The sequence below is a fragment of the Chiloscyllium plagiosum genome, chromosome 45 (assembly GCF_004010195.1).
Source record: "Chiloscyllium plagiosum isolate BGI_BamShark_2017 chromosome 45, ASM401019v2, whole genome shotgun sequence".
Lineage (NCBI taxonomy): Eukaryota > Metazoa > Chordata > Chondrichthyes > Orectolobiformes > Hemiscylliidae > Chiloscyllium > Chiloscyllium plagiosum.
In genome coordinates, this window is record NC_057754.1 from 9,784,684 (window position 1) to 9,800,025 (window position 15,342).

The 15,342-nt window shown below is 43.7% G+C and overlaps 1 protein-coding gene across 1 annotated transcript; it reads right to left on the reverse strand.

The window, feature by feature from the left end:
- Positions 1 to 475: 475 nt before the first annotated feature.
- Positions 476 to 1,868, reverse strand: LOC122544013 (gastrula zinc finger protein XlCGF8.2DB-like; the record flags this gene model as incomplete). Its single annotated transcript, XM_043683027.1, has 1 exon — positions 476 to 1,868. A coding segment is annotated over one exon (963 nt), but the record flags the coding sequence as incomplete, so codon positions are not given.
- Positions 1,869 to 15,342: the final 13,474 nt, after the last annotated feature.

Sequence of the window (15,342 nt, forward strand, 5' to 3'; positions counted from 1 at the left end):
TCTAACAAATGTCATTAAAAAAAAGAGGTTCAACATCTCCTGCTTGTTATTGTACTCTATGCCCCAATCAGTAATGCATGCTTGATTCACATTTTTCAAGTTGGAAACTTAATACTTCACTTGCAGTCACGAATAGATCACAGGTTGGCACCAATCTTCAATTTTTCAGCACGTTTCCATCATTCACTGTGGTTCTTTTTGACTCTAAATACTTGTAAAGAAGCATCTGCTCCATGCCTTGGCAGCTCTGAATCGTGGAAGTGGCTCAGTGGTTAGCACTGCGGCCTCACAACGCCAGGGTCCTGGGTTCAATTCCAGCCTCGGGTGACTATGTGGAGGTTTGCACATTCTCCCCGTGTCTGCGTGGGTTTCCTCTCACAGTCCAAAGATGTGCAGGTTAGGTGGATTGGCCATGCTAAATTACTCATAGTGTTCAGGGATGTATAGGTTAAGTGCATTAGTCAGGGGAAATGTAGAGTGATATGGTAGGGGTTTGGGTGGACTTGTTGGGCTGAACAGCCTGTTTGCATACTGTAGAGATTCTATGATGCTATAACAGTAGCTGGAGCACACCTCAAGATTGACCCTTTGGTCTTTCTCATCTCTCATCATTGACAGCAAAGTGCCATTTGCCCTCTCAATGTAACCCTGAAGGACTGCTTTGTTCCTGCCATATGACCTTCTCCCGACAAGCCTGTCCTTTCTGAGCTCCAGTCAGATTATGTCAAACACTCAGTGGAAAGTTCAGGGATAGTTAGGTCTCTACAATAATATATTTAGAACGAATCTGCTATGTGGCATTTCTCCAGCATGTTAAATAGCAATCTGCTATGGTTTATTAATGTCAGTCGAAATAAGCCCCAATGATGAACACAATTAATAACAGCAGGAACAAACCCTTGCAATCACTTGTGAATTCGCTGGTGTGTCAGACAAGAGGATGACTGAGTGAATCCCTTCCCACAGATAGGGCAAGTGAACGGTCTCTCCCCGGTGTGAACCCGTTGGTGTGTCAGCAGATTCCTTCGACTTTTAAAGGTCTTCTCACAGTCAGAGCATTGAAAAGGTCTCTGATCAGTGTGAACAAGTTGATGTGTCAGAAGGTGGGATGATCGAGTAAATCCCTTGCCGCATGCAGAGCAGGTGAACGGCCTCTCTCCTGTGTGAACGCGCTGGTGGGTCAGCAGGTCAGATGAATTCGTGAATCCCTTGCCGCATATGGAGCAGGTGAATGGCCTCTCCCCGGTGTGAATATACTGGTGTGTGAGTAGTTTTGATGGCCGAATAAATCCCTTTCCGCAGACAGAGCAGGTGAATGGGCTGGCCCCAGTGTGGATCCGCTGGTGTTTCAGAAATCTGGACAGTCGATTAAATCCGTCCCCACAGAAGGAACAGATAAAAAGACTCTCCCTTGTGTGAATGCGCTGGTGTGTCAGCAGGTAGGATGACTGTGTGAACCCCTTTCCGCACTCAGAGCAGGTGAATGGCCTCTCTCCGGTGTGAATTTGCTGGTGTCTCAGAAGGCTTGAGGAGTGACTGAATACTTTGCCGCACAACGAGCAGATGAGTGAAATCTGCTGTGTGTGAACCCGCCGGTGTCTCAGCAGGTTGGAGGAATGAGTGAATCCCTTCCCGCACTCGGAGCAGGTGAATGGTCTCTCCCCGGTGTGACTGCGTCGATGGGTTTCCAGCTTTGATGGGGAGCTGAACCCCTTTCCACAGTCCCCGCATTTCCACGGTTTTTCCGTGGAGCTGGTGTTCTCCTCTCTCTCCAGACTGGATGATGAGTTGATGCCTTGGCCACACACACACACACACAACACGTTTACAATCTCTCCCTGTTGTGAATTTTGTGAAGGTTTATCAATTCATTCAGTTTGTCAGTACATTTCTGCATCTATATTAAAAGGCAAATTATGTTCAGCTCCTCATCTACTGACTGAATCTATCAGGTTGAGACATGACGCTTGGTTTGAGTTCCATGTCTGCACATCCTTCCATTCTCAAGAGCTGTAAAAGGAAAGAACAGAAATTCAGAACAGATGATTCTAATTGCTTTTTGTAGTTTGCTCATGGGATGTGGGCTTCACTGGCAAAACCCTGTATTTACCAAAGGTGTGCGATAGACTCTGTCTTGTTGCAGATGGTCACTGTGTAGCATGTTAGTGAATTGTTGTGAATCAGTCCAAGCCTGAATGCTGCTTTGATTTTCTTTCACATGGACTTGGGACTGCTTCATTATCTCATGAGCTGCGAGTGGAATTGAGCGCTGTGTATTCATCATCAAACATCCTCACTTTTGATAAAGAGAGTGCAATTCATGAAGCAGTTGAAGGTGGTTGGGTCTGGGACACTGTGCTGCACAACTCAGACTGACGTCTTAAGGTTGGGATGATTACTTTTCAACAACCACAAGCATCTCCCTTTTGTTCTGGGCATCACTCCAGTCAAGAGATTTCCTCTTGATTACCATTAACTTCAACACTTCTCAGGCTCATCAATTCTTTCTTAGATCACATTTTGCCTTCTTAGCAAGGGCAGAACCCACCTCATCTCTTGAACTGAGTTCAGTTTTTGAGCTCATTGGTTAGGGAGGGGCCAGAAATAGACAGGCACCACATCATTCAGTCCAACTCGTCCATGCCGACCAGATATCCTAAATCAATCTTGTTCCATTTGCCAGCATTTGACCCATATCTCTCCAAACCCTTCCTATTCATATAACCATCCAGATGCCTTTTAAATGCTGTAATTGTATCAGCCTCCACCACTTCCTCTGGCAGCTCATTCCATACACACATGTAACAGTTGCCCCTTAGATCCCAGTTATATCTTTCCCCTCTCACCCTAAACCTATGCCCTCTGGTTTTGGACTCCCCCACCCCAGGGAAAATACTTGTCTATTTACACTATCCATGCACTTCATGATTTTATAAACCTCTATAAGGTCACCCCTCAGCCTCCAATGCTCCAGGGAAAACAGCCCCAGCCCGTTCAGCCTCTCCCTATAGCTCAAACCCTCCAACCCTGGCAACATCCTTGTAAATCTGTTCTGAACCCTTTCAAGTTTCACAACATCGTTCCTAGAGCAGGGAGAGCAGAACTGAATGCAGTATTCCAAAAGTGGCCTAAGCAATGTCCTGTATAGCTGCAACATGACCTCCCAACATTTACAATCAATGCACTGACCAATAAAGGAAAGCATACCAAACGCCTTCTCCACTACCCTGTCTACCCACAACTCTGCTTTCAAGGAACTATGAACCTGTACTCCAACGTCTCTTTCTTCAGCAACACTCCTCAGGACCTTACCATGTGTTAGCCCTGCCTTAATCTGCCCAACCAAAATGTAGCACCTCACAATTATCTAGATTAAACTCCATCTGCCACTCCTTGGCCCATCTGATCAAGGTCCTGTTGTACTCCTGAGGTAACCTTCGTTGTCTACTACACTGTCAATTTTGGTGTCATCTGCAAACTTACTGACGATCAAAATGTTAAAGGCAGTTTGACCTGAGCAGCTCATAGAAGGGAGGGATGCAACAGAGGAAACAGATCTCACTGTTTCAATCTTAGTGACAGAGTTAAAAATCACACAACACCAGGTTATAGTCCAACAGGTTTAATTGGAAGCACACTAGCTTTCGGAGTGTCGCTCCTTCATCAGGTGGTAGTGGAGGGCTCAATCCTATCACATAGAATTTATAGCAAAACTTTACAGTGTGATGTAACTGAAATTATACATTGAAAAATTGATTGTAAGTTAAGCCTTTCATCTTTTGGAATACCGTGATAATTTCACTTCTTTCATGTGTAAATCACAAAACCTTTTTTATAAAAAGTTGCATTCTCGGGTTAGCTGTTAACGATGGTGATAGCTAGACAATATGTTGAAGGTGTTGGCCCCCTGTGTTCTCTGTGGATGCCATGATGTTTAGATTGTTTCTAATCTAAAAAAGTGAGATAACGGAGTTTTACATAAATTCATGCAGTTTTTGAGCTCAGAGTTCTACATGAATGCATGCAGTTTTTGATCAAAGTACAATGTAACCCTGCAAGTACAAATTCACCCCACAAAATATATGTGTGCATGTGGGTCTTTGTCAGTCTGTGTGCATGTGTCTGTCTGGGGTAGGGGTTGTGAGTGTGAGAAAGTGTGTGTGTGTGTGTGTGTAGTGAGTGCAGAGTGTCTTAAGTCTGTGAGGGGGTGCATGTGTGAGTGTGTTTGTCTGTAAGGGTATGTGTGGGTGTCTGTGTGCACGTCTGTGTATATGTGTGTCCATGTGTATAGGAGTGCCCGTATGTGTGTGCCTGTGTGTGCTCAGATGAGGAGGAACTTGACGGACACCTGGAAGTACTCAGGGATGCCCTCACAAGAACGGGGTACAATGCCCAACTCATCGACCGCCAGTTCCGACGTGCCACAGCAAGGAACCGTAATGACCTCCTCAGGAGACAGACAGGTGCTGCAACCGACAGGATACCCTTCGTTGTTCAGTACTTCCCAGGGGCTGAAAAATTACGCCATGTTCTTCGTGACCTGCAACACACCGCACAACAATCAACAGACAGGAGCGTTCCCTCCCAGTTGGGGAACACTTCGGTGGTCCAGGACATTCAACCTCGGACCTTCAGGTGACCATCCTCCAAGGCGGACTTCGGGACAGGCAGCAGCAAAAAGTGGCTGAGCAGAGGCTGATAGCTAAGTTCGGTACCCATAGGGAGGGCCTCAACCGGGACCTTGGGTTCATGTCACATTACGGGTGATCACCATTGCACTGTACACACACACACAGATACTCCTACACACACACACACACACGGACACACATATACACTGACACACACACAGACACCCACACACACCCTTACAGAGACATACACTCCCACACTCACACATGCACCCCCTCACAGACTTAAGACACTCTGCACTCACTATACACACACACACACTTTCTCACACTCACAACCCCAAACCCAGACAGACACATGCACACAGACAGACAAAGACCCACATGCACATATATTTTGTGGGGTGAATTTGTACTTGCAGGGTTACATTGTACTTTGATCAAAAACTGCATGCATTCATGTAAAACTCCGTTATCGCACTTTTTAGATTAGAATCAATCTAAACATCATGGCATAGACAGAACACAGGGGGCCAACACCTTCAACATATTGTCTAGCTATCACCATTGTTAACAGCTAACCCGAGAATACAACTTTTTAAAAAGAGGTTTTGTGATTTACACATGAAAGAAGTGAAACTATCACTGTATTCTAACAGATGAAAGGCTTAACAGACAATCAATTTTTCAATCTATAATTTCAGTTACATCACTGTACATTTTTGCTATAAATTGTGTTAGGATTGAGCCCTCCACTACCACCTGATGAAGGAGCGTCGCTCCGAAAGCGAGTGTGCTTCCAATTAAACCTGTTGGACTATAACCTGGTGTTGTGTGATTTTTAACTTTGTACACCCCAGTCCAACACCGGCATCTCCAAATTAGTGACAGAGAAACTTCATGAGCTCCTCTCACTTGTTGGAGGTGAAGATAGAGGAGACAGGAGAGAAAGAGCCCTTCAAAATTAGTTGACTTTGTTAAAGTACCCCAAAATGTATTTGACACATACAGATTTATTTGTAATTTATTAACATCAGGAGAAAAAGCCCTCAAAGAACATTGTTCAGGCATGGATATGATTCAAAGAAATATCTCATCACTAGTTACTTGCAAACTCGCTGATATCTCATCAGGTTTGATAACTGAATGAATACCTTCCCACACTGGGAGCAGTTGAATGGTCTCTCCCCACTGTGGACCCTTTGGTATATAGAGAGAGAGATGCAACTGAACAGGAAGGGAATAGAGAGATACAGATCCTGTAAGTGAACACCGTTTTAATATGGAAGGGCAAAATGTGTCAGAGCATGCTTGGAGGACCGAATGGCCTGTTCCTGTGCTGTATTGTTCTTTGTTCTTCTTTATATACCTCCTAAATTCACAGCCAAATCATTTGTATAAATGACAAAGAGCAGCAGACCCAGCACCGAGTCCTGTGGGACACCACTGGTCACTGACCTCCAGTCCGAAAAGCAAACCTCCACCATCACCCTCTGTCTCCTACCTTCTAACCAATTTTGTATCCAGATAGCTAGTTCTCCCTGTATTCCATATGATCTAACTTGTTAACCAGTCTACCATGCGGAAACTTGTTGAATTCGTTTCTAACGTTCATCAAGATAATGTCCACTATTCTGCCTTTATTAATCCTCCTCATTATTTCTTCAAAAAAAAAACTCAATCAAGTTAGTGAGAGACGATTTCCCATGCACGAAGCCATGCTGACTATCCTAATCAGTCCCTGCCTTTTCAAGTACATGTGAATCGTGTGCCTCAGAATCTCCCAACCACTTCCCTACTACTGATATCAGACTCTCCGGTCTGCAGTTCCCTGGCTTTTCCTTACCACCTTTCTTAAACAATGGCAACATGTTAGCCAACCTCCTGTCTCTGGCACCTCACCCGTAGTTATCAATGATACAAACACTTTAGCAAGACGCCCAGCAATCACTTCCGTAGCTTCCCACAAAGTTCTAGGGTACACCTGATCTGGTCCCAGGGATTTATCCATTTTTGTGCATTTTAAGACATGCAGCGTCTTCTCCTCTGTAATATGGACACTTTTCAAGATATTGCTGTTTATTTCCCAAGGTCTCCAGCTTCCAGATCATTCTCCACAGTAAACACTGATGCAGAATAGTAATTTAGTATCTCACCCAGCTCCTGCGGCTCCACACACAACTGACTTAGCTGAACTTTAAGGGAATCAAGATCAGAGTGGTGCTGGAAAAGCACAGGTCAGGCAGCATCCAAGGAACAGGAAAATTGATATTTCAGGAAAAAGCCCTTCATCAGGAAGAGCTTGTTCTTTAAGGGACCCCATTCTCTCCCTAGTTACTTTTTTGTCCTTAATGTATTTGTAAAAGCCCTCTGGATTCTCCTTAACCCTATTTGCCAAAGCTATCTCATGTCCCCTTTTTGTCCCCCGATTTCCCTCTTAAGTATATTCTTACTGCCATTGTACTTGTCAAGACACTAACTCTATTTCTGCTGTCTAAACCTGATATATACTTCCTTCTTTTTCTTGACCAGAACTTCAATTTCTCTCATCATCCAGCACTCCCTACACCTACCAGCTTTGCCCTTCACCCCAACAGGGACATACTGTTCCCAGACTCCCATTGTCTAATTTTTGAAGGCTTCCCACATAGCAGCCATCCTTTTACCTGTGAACATCCGGCCCCAATCAACTTTTGAAAGTCTTGTCGACTGTTGTGAAAATTGGCCTTTCTTCAATCTAAAACTCTGACTTTTAGAAAAGATGTATCCTTTTCTATAACTAATTTAAAAAAATAATAGAATTATGATCACTTTCCATAAAGGGCTCAGTGGTTAGCACTGCTGCCTCACAGCTCCAGATACCCGGGTTCGATTCCAGCCTTGGCCGATTGTCTATGTGGAGTTTGCACATTCTCCACGTGTCTGTATGGGTTTCCTCTGGGTGCTCCAGTTTCCTCCCAAAGTCCAAAGATGTTCAGGTTAGGTTGATTGGCCGTGCTAAATTGCCCATAGTGTGCAGGCTAGGTGGGTTAGCTATGGGTAATGCAGGGTTATGGAGGTAGGGGGTGGGTATGGGGGTGGGGGTGAGGACAATGTTCTTTAGAGGGTCAGTGTGGACTCGATGACCAAATGACCTGCTTCCACACTATAGGGATTCCATGGAAGTGCTCCCCGGCTGACACCTCAGTCACTTGTCCAGCCTTATTTCCCAAGACTCAGTCACATACTGCTCCATCCACATACTGAATAAAGACAATTTCTTCTACTTATAACAAATTCCTCTCCATCTGATCCCTTAACACTATGGCAGTCCCAGTCTATGTTTGGAAAGTTATAATTCCCTACCATTACCATCCTATTATTCTTATAGATAACTGAGATCTCCTTACCAATTGGCTTCTCAATTTCCTGCTGACTATTGACGGTTCTATCCCAACAAGGTAATCATCCCTTTCTTATTTTTCAGTTATGTAATTTAACCCCACTTTCTTGTCTTTCCCAAAGTTCTTCATTTTTTACCAGTTAAAGTGCTAATCCATTTTGAAAGGTTTGGCTGAATTTGCTTCCTGCACCTTTTTCAGGCAGCATCTTCTTTATCATCATCATAATTGGCAGTGATTTAACTGAAACTTTTCCTGTCTGCTTCCCCCACACAATAGATACTGCCTTCTTCTTATTGAGAGAATGAGAGACCTTGAAGAGATCACAGACATCACAAGTGGTGAGGTCATGGAGGGAACTGCAATAAGTGAGAATTTCAAAGGCCGGAGCCACCATTACGGAAAGGAATTCTCTTTAAACAATAAACGTGCAGAGAAGTGAGAGGGAATTCATGCTGTTGGTGTAATTTTACACCACAGCCGACCATCTAGTCAACTCAGCTAATGGGAATGAATAACCTTTAAATCATAGGTCACTCTGCACAGAAGTATCTGAAACAAACAACAGGAGCTCCAGAAAGAAAAAAAAAACAAAATATCATTCAAACCTTTTGTTGAACTATTTTGTCAGCACAACAAATCTCTCGCTAAATGTGATAAGACAAATAATTTACTGGAAACTCACATTGACTGACCAACTCTGGTTTCAGCTCTCAATCTCTGCAATCCTGACAGAACTTGTACTCTATGCAGCTTTCTCCCCACCCCCACCCTCCTCTATCTTATCTCTCCATGCTTCAGGCTCATTGCCTTTATTCCTGATGAAGGGCTTTTGTCCGAAACATCGATTTCGCTGCTCCTTGGATGCTGCCTGAACTGCTGTGCTCTTCCAGCACCACCAGTCCAGAACTTGCTACTGCCTTGTTCCCCTGGCCTCCTCTTCCTGTGGGTTCTCAGTGAAGGCAATTTTCACCCAGTCACAGAGAGTTCAAGATAGTCAGTCCTCACATGCCAACATGAGAGTTCAAGGGCTCAGAAGAAATAAATAAAAACCGGCACTGAATCTGAGTTGGGAGAAACAAGGAATGAAACAGGATCCAGGAGGCACGGTGGCACAGTGGTTAGCACTGCTGCCTCACAGCGCCAGAGAGCCAGATTCAATTCCCGCCTCAGGCGACTGACTGTGTGGAGTTTGCACATTCTCCCCGTGTCTGCGTGGGTTTCCTCCGGGTGCTCCGGTTTCCTCCCACAGTCCAAAAATGTGCAGGTTAGGTGAATTTGCTATGCTAAATTGCTCGTAGTGTTCGGCGAAGGGGTTAATGTAGAGGAATGGGTGTGGGCACGTTGCGCTTCGGTGGGTCGGTGTGGACTTGTTGGGCCAAAGGGCCTGTTTCCACACTGTAGGTATTCTAATCTAATCTAAGTCCCAGACAGATGGTGAGGTTCTGTCCTTTCAATGAAGAAGTAATCAGGCTAATACCCTGCCAATACAAATCTCACGGCCCGTGGAATCTGAATTCAAATAATGCATCTGGATTATTAAACTGGCCTTAATAATAATGAAACTCCCATCAAGTCCTTTTAAAAAAATCTGGTTTACTGACAGCGTCTGACGATGGAAATCTGCCGTCCTTACCTGATCTGGCCTACATGTTACTGCAGACCCACAACAATGCTATCGATCTGTTAGCTGCTCAATTAAACCGTCTGGAGTGTCACTCAATTCAAAAGCTGGGCGACAATGTGAATGGTCTCCCCCAGTCCCAATGCAGCCTCAGGACAGCGCCTTTCTCAGCGCCGCTTCTGCCGAGATCGAGTCACAACAAAGGAACCCCCACAATGCCCCGCGCCTGGCCTGGGGGAGCATGCGCATTCCAGGCTTCTTGGGGAAACGAAGGCAGAGGATAGAACCATTTCTGCCGCGTGAGGGATTGTGGGAAATTAAGTCGCCATTAGTTTAAAAATACCCCTTTTTATAAGATTGCCCCAACATCCAGCCTTTCTGCAAGTAACACATTAAAGAGCAGAGACAACGCAAATTTATGCGTCCACTAACCAGACATATTGGCGTTTTTCCTTGTACTCAGACTCACAGATACTGACCACAGAGAGGACAAAAAAAAGATACAAAATAAACAAACACATGACTGGCGTTATCAATGTGGAAATCGGCCACTTCTCTGCTGCAGCAAAAATTGCCGGTCGTATGGAAATACGATGAAGGAATAGAAAAAGAAACTGATTGCAGAAGTATAACAAAGGTGTCACATTATCACGTTGTGAGGTGAATCGCTCTGATTGCTATCCAAGTAGCATTAGCTTTAATGGTTTACTTGAGATTCGCCTTTGCAAATTATTTTCTGGCAATTTACTTTTTCTGATAAAAGATTTAAGCTACATTAAGATGGCCATCAAAAGAAAATTTATGATTCACTGAATTCAGTTTGTAACAGGAATTACCTGTCTCCCCTGGTCATTTCACTTATTGAAAAGTATTAATACAACAAATAGTAAAAGAGAGTCTAGTTAAATTACCTTGCCAAAGTCTTGAATCTTATTTAAAATTGACAACATTTTTTTCTTTGAGATTTGTTATGATGTATTTATTCTGCAGATTATCTGCCAGAAAAGTGACAGACACTGAGAGTCATAGAGATGTGCAGCACGGAAACACACCCTTTAGTCCAACTCATCCATGCCGACCAGGTATCCTAACCTAATCTAGTCCCATTTGCCAGCACTTGGCCCATATCCCTCTAAACCTTTCCAATTCATATACCCATCCAGATGCCTTATAAGCTCACATTTATCTAAATCAAACTCCATCTGCCACTCCTCAGCCGATTGGCCCACCTGATCAAGATCCTGTTGTACTCTGAGGTCACTTCCTTTGCTGTCCACTATACTTCTAATTTTGGTGTCATCTGCAAACTCTCTTAGGTTCACATCCAAACCATTTATATAAATGATGAAAAGCAGTTGACCCCGCACCAAATCTCACGGTCAATCACTGGTCACAGGTCTCCAGTCTGAAAAGCTACCCTCCACCACGACCCTCTGTCTTCTACCTTTGAGCCAGTTCAGTATCCAAATGACTAGTCCCTCCAGTATCCCTTGTGATCTAACCTTGCTAACCAGTTTGCCATGAGGAATCTTGTCGAATGCCTTATTGAAGTCCATGGAGATCACATCCACCAATCTGCTGTCATCAATCTCTTTGACATTTCAGAACACTCAATCAGGTTAGTGACATGATTTCCCACACACAAAGCCATGTTGACTATCCCTACATATGTAAATCCTGTCCCTCAGGATTCCCTCCAACAATTTGTCCACCACTGATGTCAGCTCACTGGTCTAAAGTTCCCTGGCTTTTCTTTACCACCTTTCTTAAATAGTGACACTATGTTAGCCTGCCTCCAGTCTTCCAGCACCTGTGACTATTGATAATCCAAATACCTCAGCAAGGGGCCCACAAATCACTTCCCTAGATTCCCACAGAGTTCTAGGGTACACCTGATCAGGTTCTGGGGAATTTTCCACCCTTTATGCATTTTAAGACATCAGCATCTCATCCCTTATAATATCGACATTTTTCAAGATGCCACTATCTACTTCCCCACATTCTGTATCTTCCATGTTCTTTTCCGCTATAAACACTGACACGAAATACTCATTTAGCATCTCCCCCATTTTCTGCGGTTCCACACATAGGCTGCCCTGCTGATCTTTGAAGATGTTCTATTCTCTCCCTAGTTACCCTTTTGTCCTTATAAAATCCCTTTGGATTCACCTAACCCTACTTGCCAAAGCTATCTCATGAACCATTTTGTCCTCCTGATTTCCCTCTCAGTATACTCTTACTGCCATTGTACCTGTCTAGACATTCACTCGATCTCTGCCAGCTATATCTCACACATGCTTCCTTCTTTTTCTTGACCAAAACCTTAATTTGTCTAGTTATGCAACATTCCCTACACCTACCAGTTTTTCTTCCCTCCCTAACAGGAACAGACTGTCTCTGGACTCTTCTTATCTCCTTTCTGTTGGCTTCTCATTTTCCAGCCATCCCTTTACCAGCAAACATCTGCCCCCAGTTAGCTTTTGGAAGTTCTTGCCTAATACCATCAAAATTGGCCTTCCTCCAAACTAGATCTTCAGCTTTTAGATCATGTCTATCCTGTACCATCACTATTTAAACATTTTTAGAATTATGGTCGCTGGCCCCTAAGTGCTCCCTCACTGACACTTCAGTCACTTGCCCTGCCTTATTTCCAAGAGTAGGTCGAGTTTTGCACCTTCTCTAGTAGGTACATCCACATACTGAATCAGAAAATTGTCTTGTACACACTTAAATTCCTCTCCATCTAAACCTGAACACTACCCTGCCATTACGACCCAATTATTCCTACAGAGAATTCCTTACAAATTTGTTTCTCAGTTTGCTGCTGACTATCCATGCATAGGCTGTGTAGATAGCCTATCCACACATAGCCTGCTAACTATAGATTGTATCTATAGTACAATCTCAATAAGGTGATCAACCCTTTCTTCTTTCTCAGTTCCACCTAACTAACTTCCCTGTATGTATTCCCAGGAATATCCTCTCTAAGTACAGCTGTAATGCTGTCCCTTATCAAAAATGCCGCTCCCCCTTCTCTCTTGCCCCCCTCCCCCTTTCTATCTTTCCTATATTATTTGTATGCTGAAACATTAAGCTAACAGTCATTTCCATCTGTGAGCCACGTCTCTGTAATTGTTATGATATCTCAGTCCTATGTTCCAAACCATGACCTGAGTACATCTGCCTTCTGTGTTAGGCTTCTTGCATTGAAATAAATGGAGTTCAATTTATCAGTCCTACCTTATTCTCTGCTTTGTCCCTGCCTGCCCTGACTGTTTGACTTGCTCCTTTCCCAGCTGTACCAGTCTCAGACTGATTGCTTTCCTCACTATCTCCCTGGTAGCATGGAAATTCTCCCTAATCCTCCACATTCAACAGGAAGAGTATATCACTCTACTAAGGGTCATCTTTGCACCTTAACATTATGGCAGTTCAATATTGCATTTTTTGGGGGAAAAATGTCATCCATGGGATATGGACATATTTGGGTCAGTGTTTGTTGCCCATCCCTAGATGACCCTGAGAAGACGGTGGTAACCTACTTTGTTGTAGTATATTCTGCAAGGATAGATACAAAAAGCAAAGGCAATAATCTGGTGCTATTATCCCCAGACTGTTCAGAGAACTATGTAATATTCTGGTGGACCTGAATTTGAATCCTGTCATGATGCGGGTGAAATAAAAATATGGAGTTAAAACGTAATCATTGTCAGGGAAAAGCCCACCTGGGTTACAAAGGAGGCTGTTATCCTTACTTGATCTGGCATGTGACTTCAGAACCATTGCAATGTGGCTATCTTTGAACTGCCCTCTGGGATGGGCAATAGTTGCTGGCCTATACATTACCCACAAATTAATAATAAAAATGTCATGGGATTCAAATAACAGACCTCCAACAAACACACCCAAATTCCATGACTCCAACCAAAAGGTTTCTTACAGTGTCTATTGACCCTGTTTTACTAGTGCTCCTGGTAACTGTTAGAAACAAAATTCAATAAAATTTAGACGAGACCACCAAAACTGAAAACAAGACAATTTATTACGAACTTGCAAGTAAGGGCTTCAATTGCATAAGCAAATGAAAGCAAATTAGAACTTAGGTTATTGTACAGTTATACCCTTTGAGCTGAGTGAGGTCATCTCTCCAGACTCCTGATGGCCCAATCTCTCTTACTATTTCGCCTCTACCCATCCATGCTCCACGCCCATTGCCCCTTTCTTTCCAAGTTGGCAATTTCCCCCTTGCACGTGCTGTCATAAGGCTAAACTCTTATCTCGATGTTCCCCTTTGTAACTTCTTTCATTATCCATAGGTACATTCCATTCTTGTACATATATCTTAACAATGTATCTTTTTCAAGCTTCTCTTATATGTTTCAGTTATCTTAGCTTTTTGCTGAAACTGTTGTTTTAAACATTATGGTAAAAGGAATTATTTCCTTTAATAAATCTACATTAAAGTTAGTACTTAATTATTCATAATTATGCACTGAAAAGTAGAGATACTCTTCCCTAAATACCTGCAGAGTTAATAGTTCTTTTGCTGTACCCCTTTTCTGTATGCTTTTTCTATATCTGCAAAAACAACACTTTTCCCCATTTCTAACATAACCATTACCATTCAACAGCAACAGAGCTGTAATGGCTTGCTGAGTGGGATTTTCACTTTTATCTGACAGCACATGTAATAGGCTTCTTCATCTTACCGACTGCTTCATTGCTGATAGTGAGGTAACCTATTTCTTGAGACTTGTCAGCAACTGTCATGAAAATTTAGTTCTCCAGATTGCTTATAATCCAGTCTGGTTTCATGCCAATTTCTGTTGATACCATTTGGTTGTATAAATATCTGCCGTCAACATCTCTTACTGCAGGGAGAGCAAGCACATTGTGACTTCACTCAATTCAGGAGGACAGACCGATTATGACCTCACTCACTGCAGGGGGACAATCCCAGTGTGACCTTACTCACTGCACTGGGACCCTCCTACTGTGACCTTACCCTCTTCATTGGGACTGTCTCGTTGTGACCTCACTCACTGCAGAGGGACAATCTCATTGTGACATTATTCACTGCAGGGGGACAGTCTCATTGTGACATTACTCACTGCAGAGGGATATTCTCATTGTGACCTTACTCACTGCAGGAGGCCAATCCCATTGTGACCTCACTCACTGTAAGGGGACAGTCTTATTATGACATCACTCACTGCAGAGGGACGGTCCCATTTTGACCTCAGTCACTGCAGGGGGACAGTCTCATTGTGACATTACTCACTGCAGGGGGACAGTCTCATTGTGACATTACTCACTGAAGAGGGACAGTCTCATTGTGACATTACTCACTGCAGAGGGACAGTCTCATTGTGACCTCACTCACTTCAGAGGGACAGTTGCTTTGTGACATTTCTCACTGCAGAGGGTCAGTCCCATTGTGACCTCACTCACTGTAGAGGGACAGACTCATTGTGACATCACTCATTGCAGAGGGAAGTCTCATTGTGGCATGACTCACTGCAGAGGAACAGTCTCATTGTGAAATGACTCACTGCAGAGGGACAGTCTTATTTTGGCGTCACTCACTGCAGGGGTTCAGTCCCATTGTGACCTTACTGACTGCAGAGGGACAATCTCATTGTGGCATCACTGACTACACAGAGACAATCCCATTGTGACCTTACTCACTGCAGAGGGACAGTCTCAT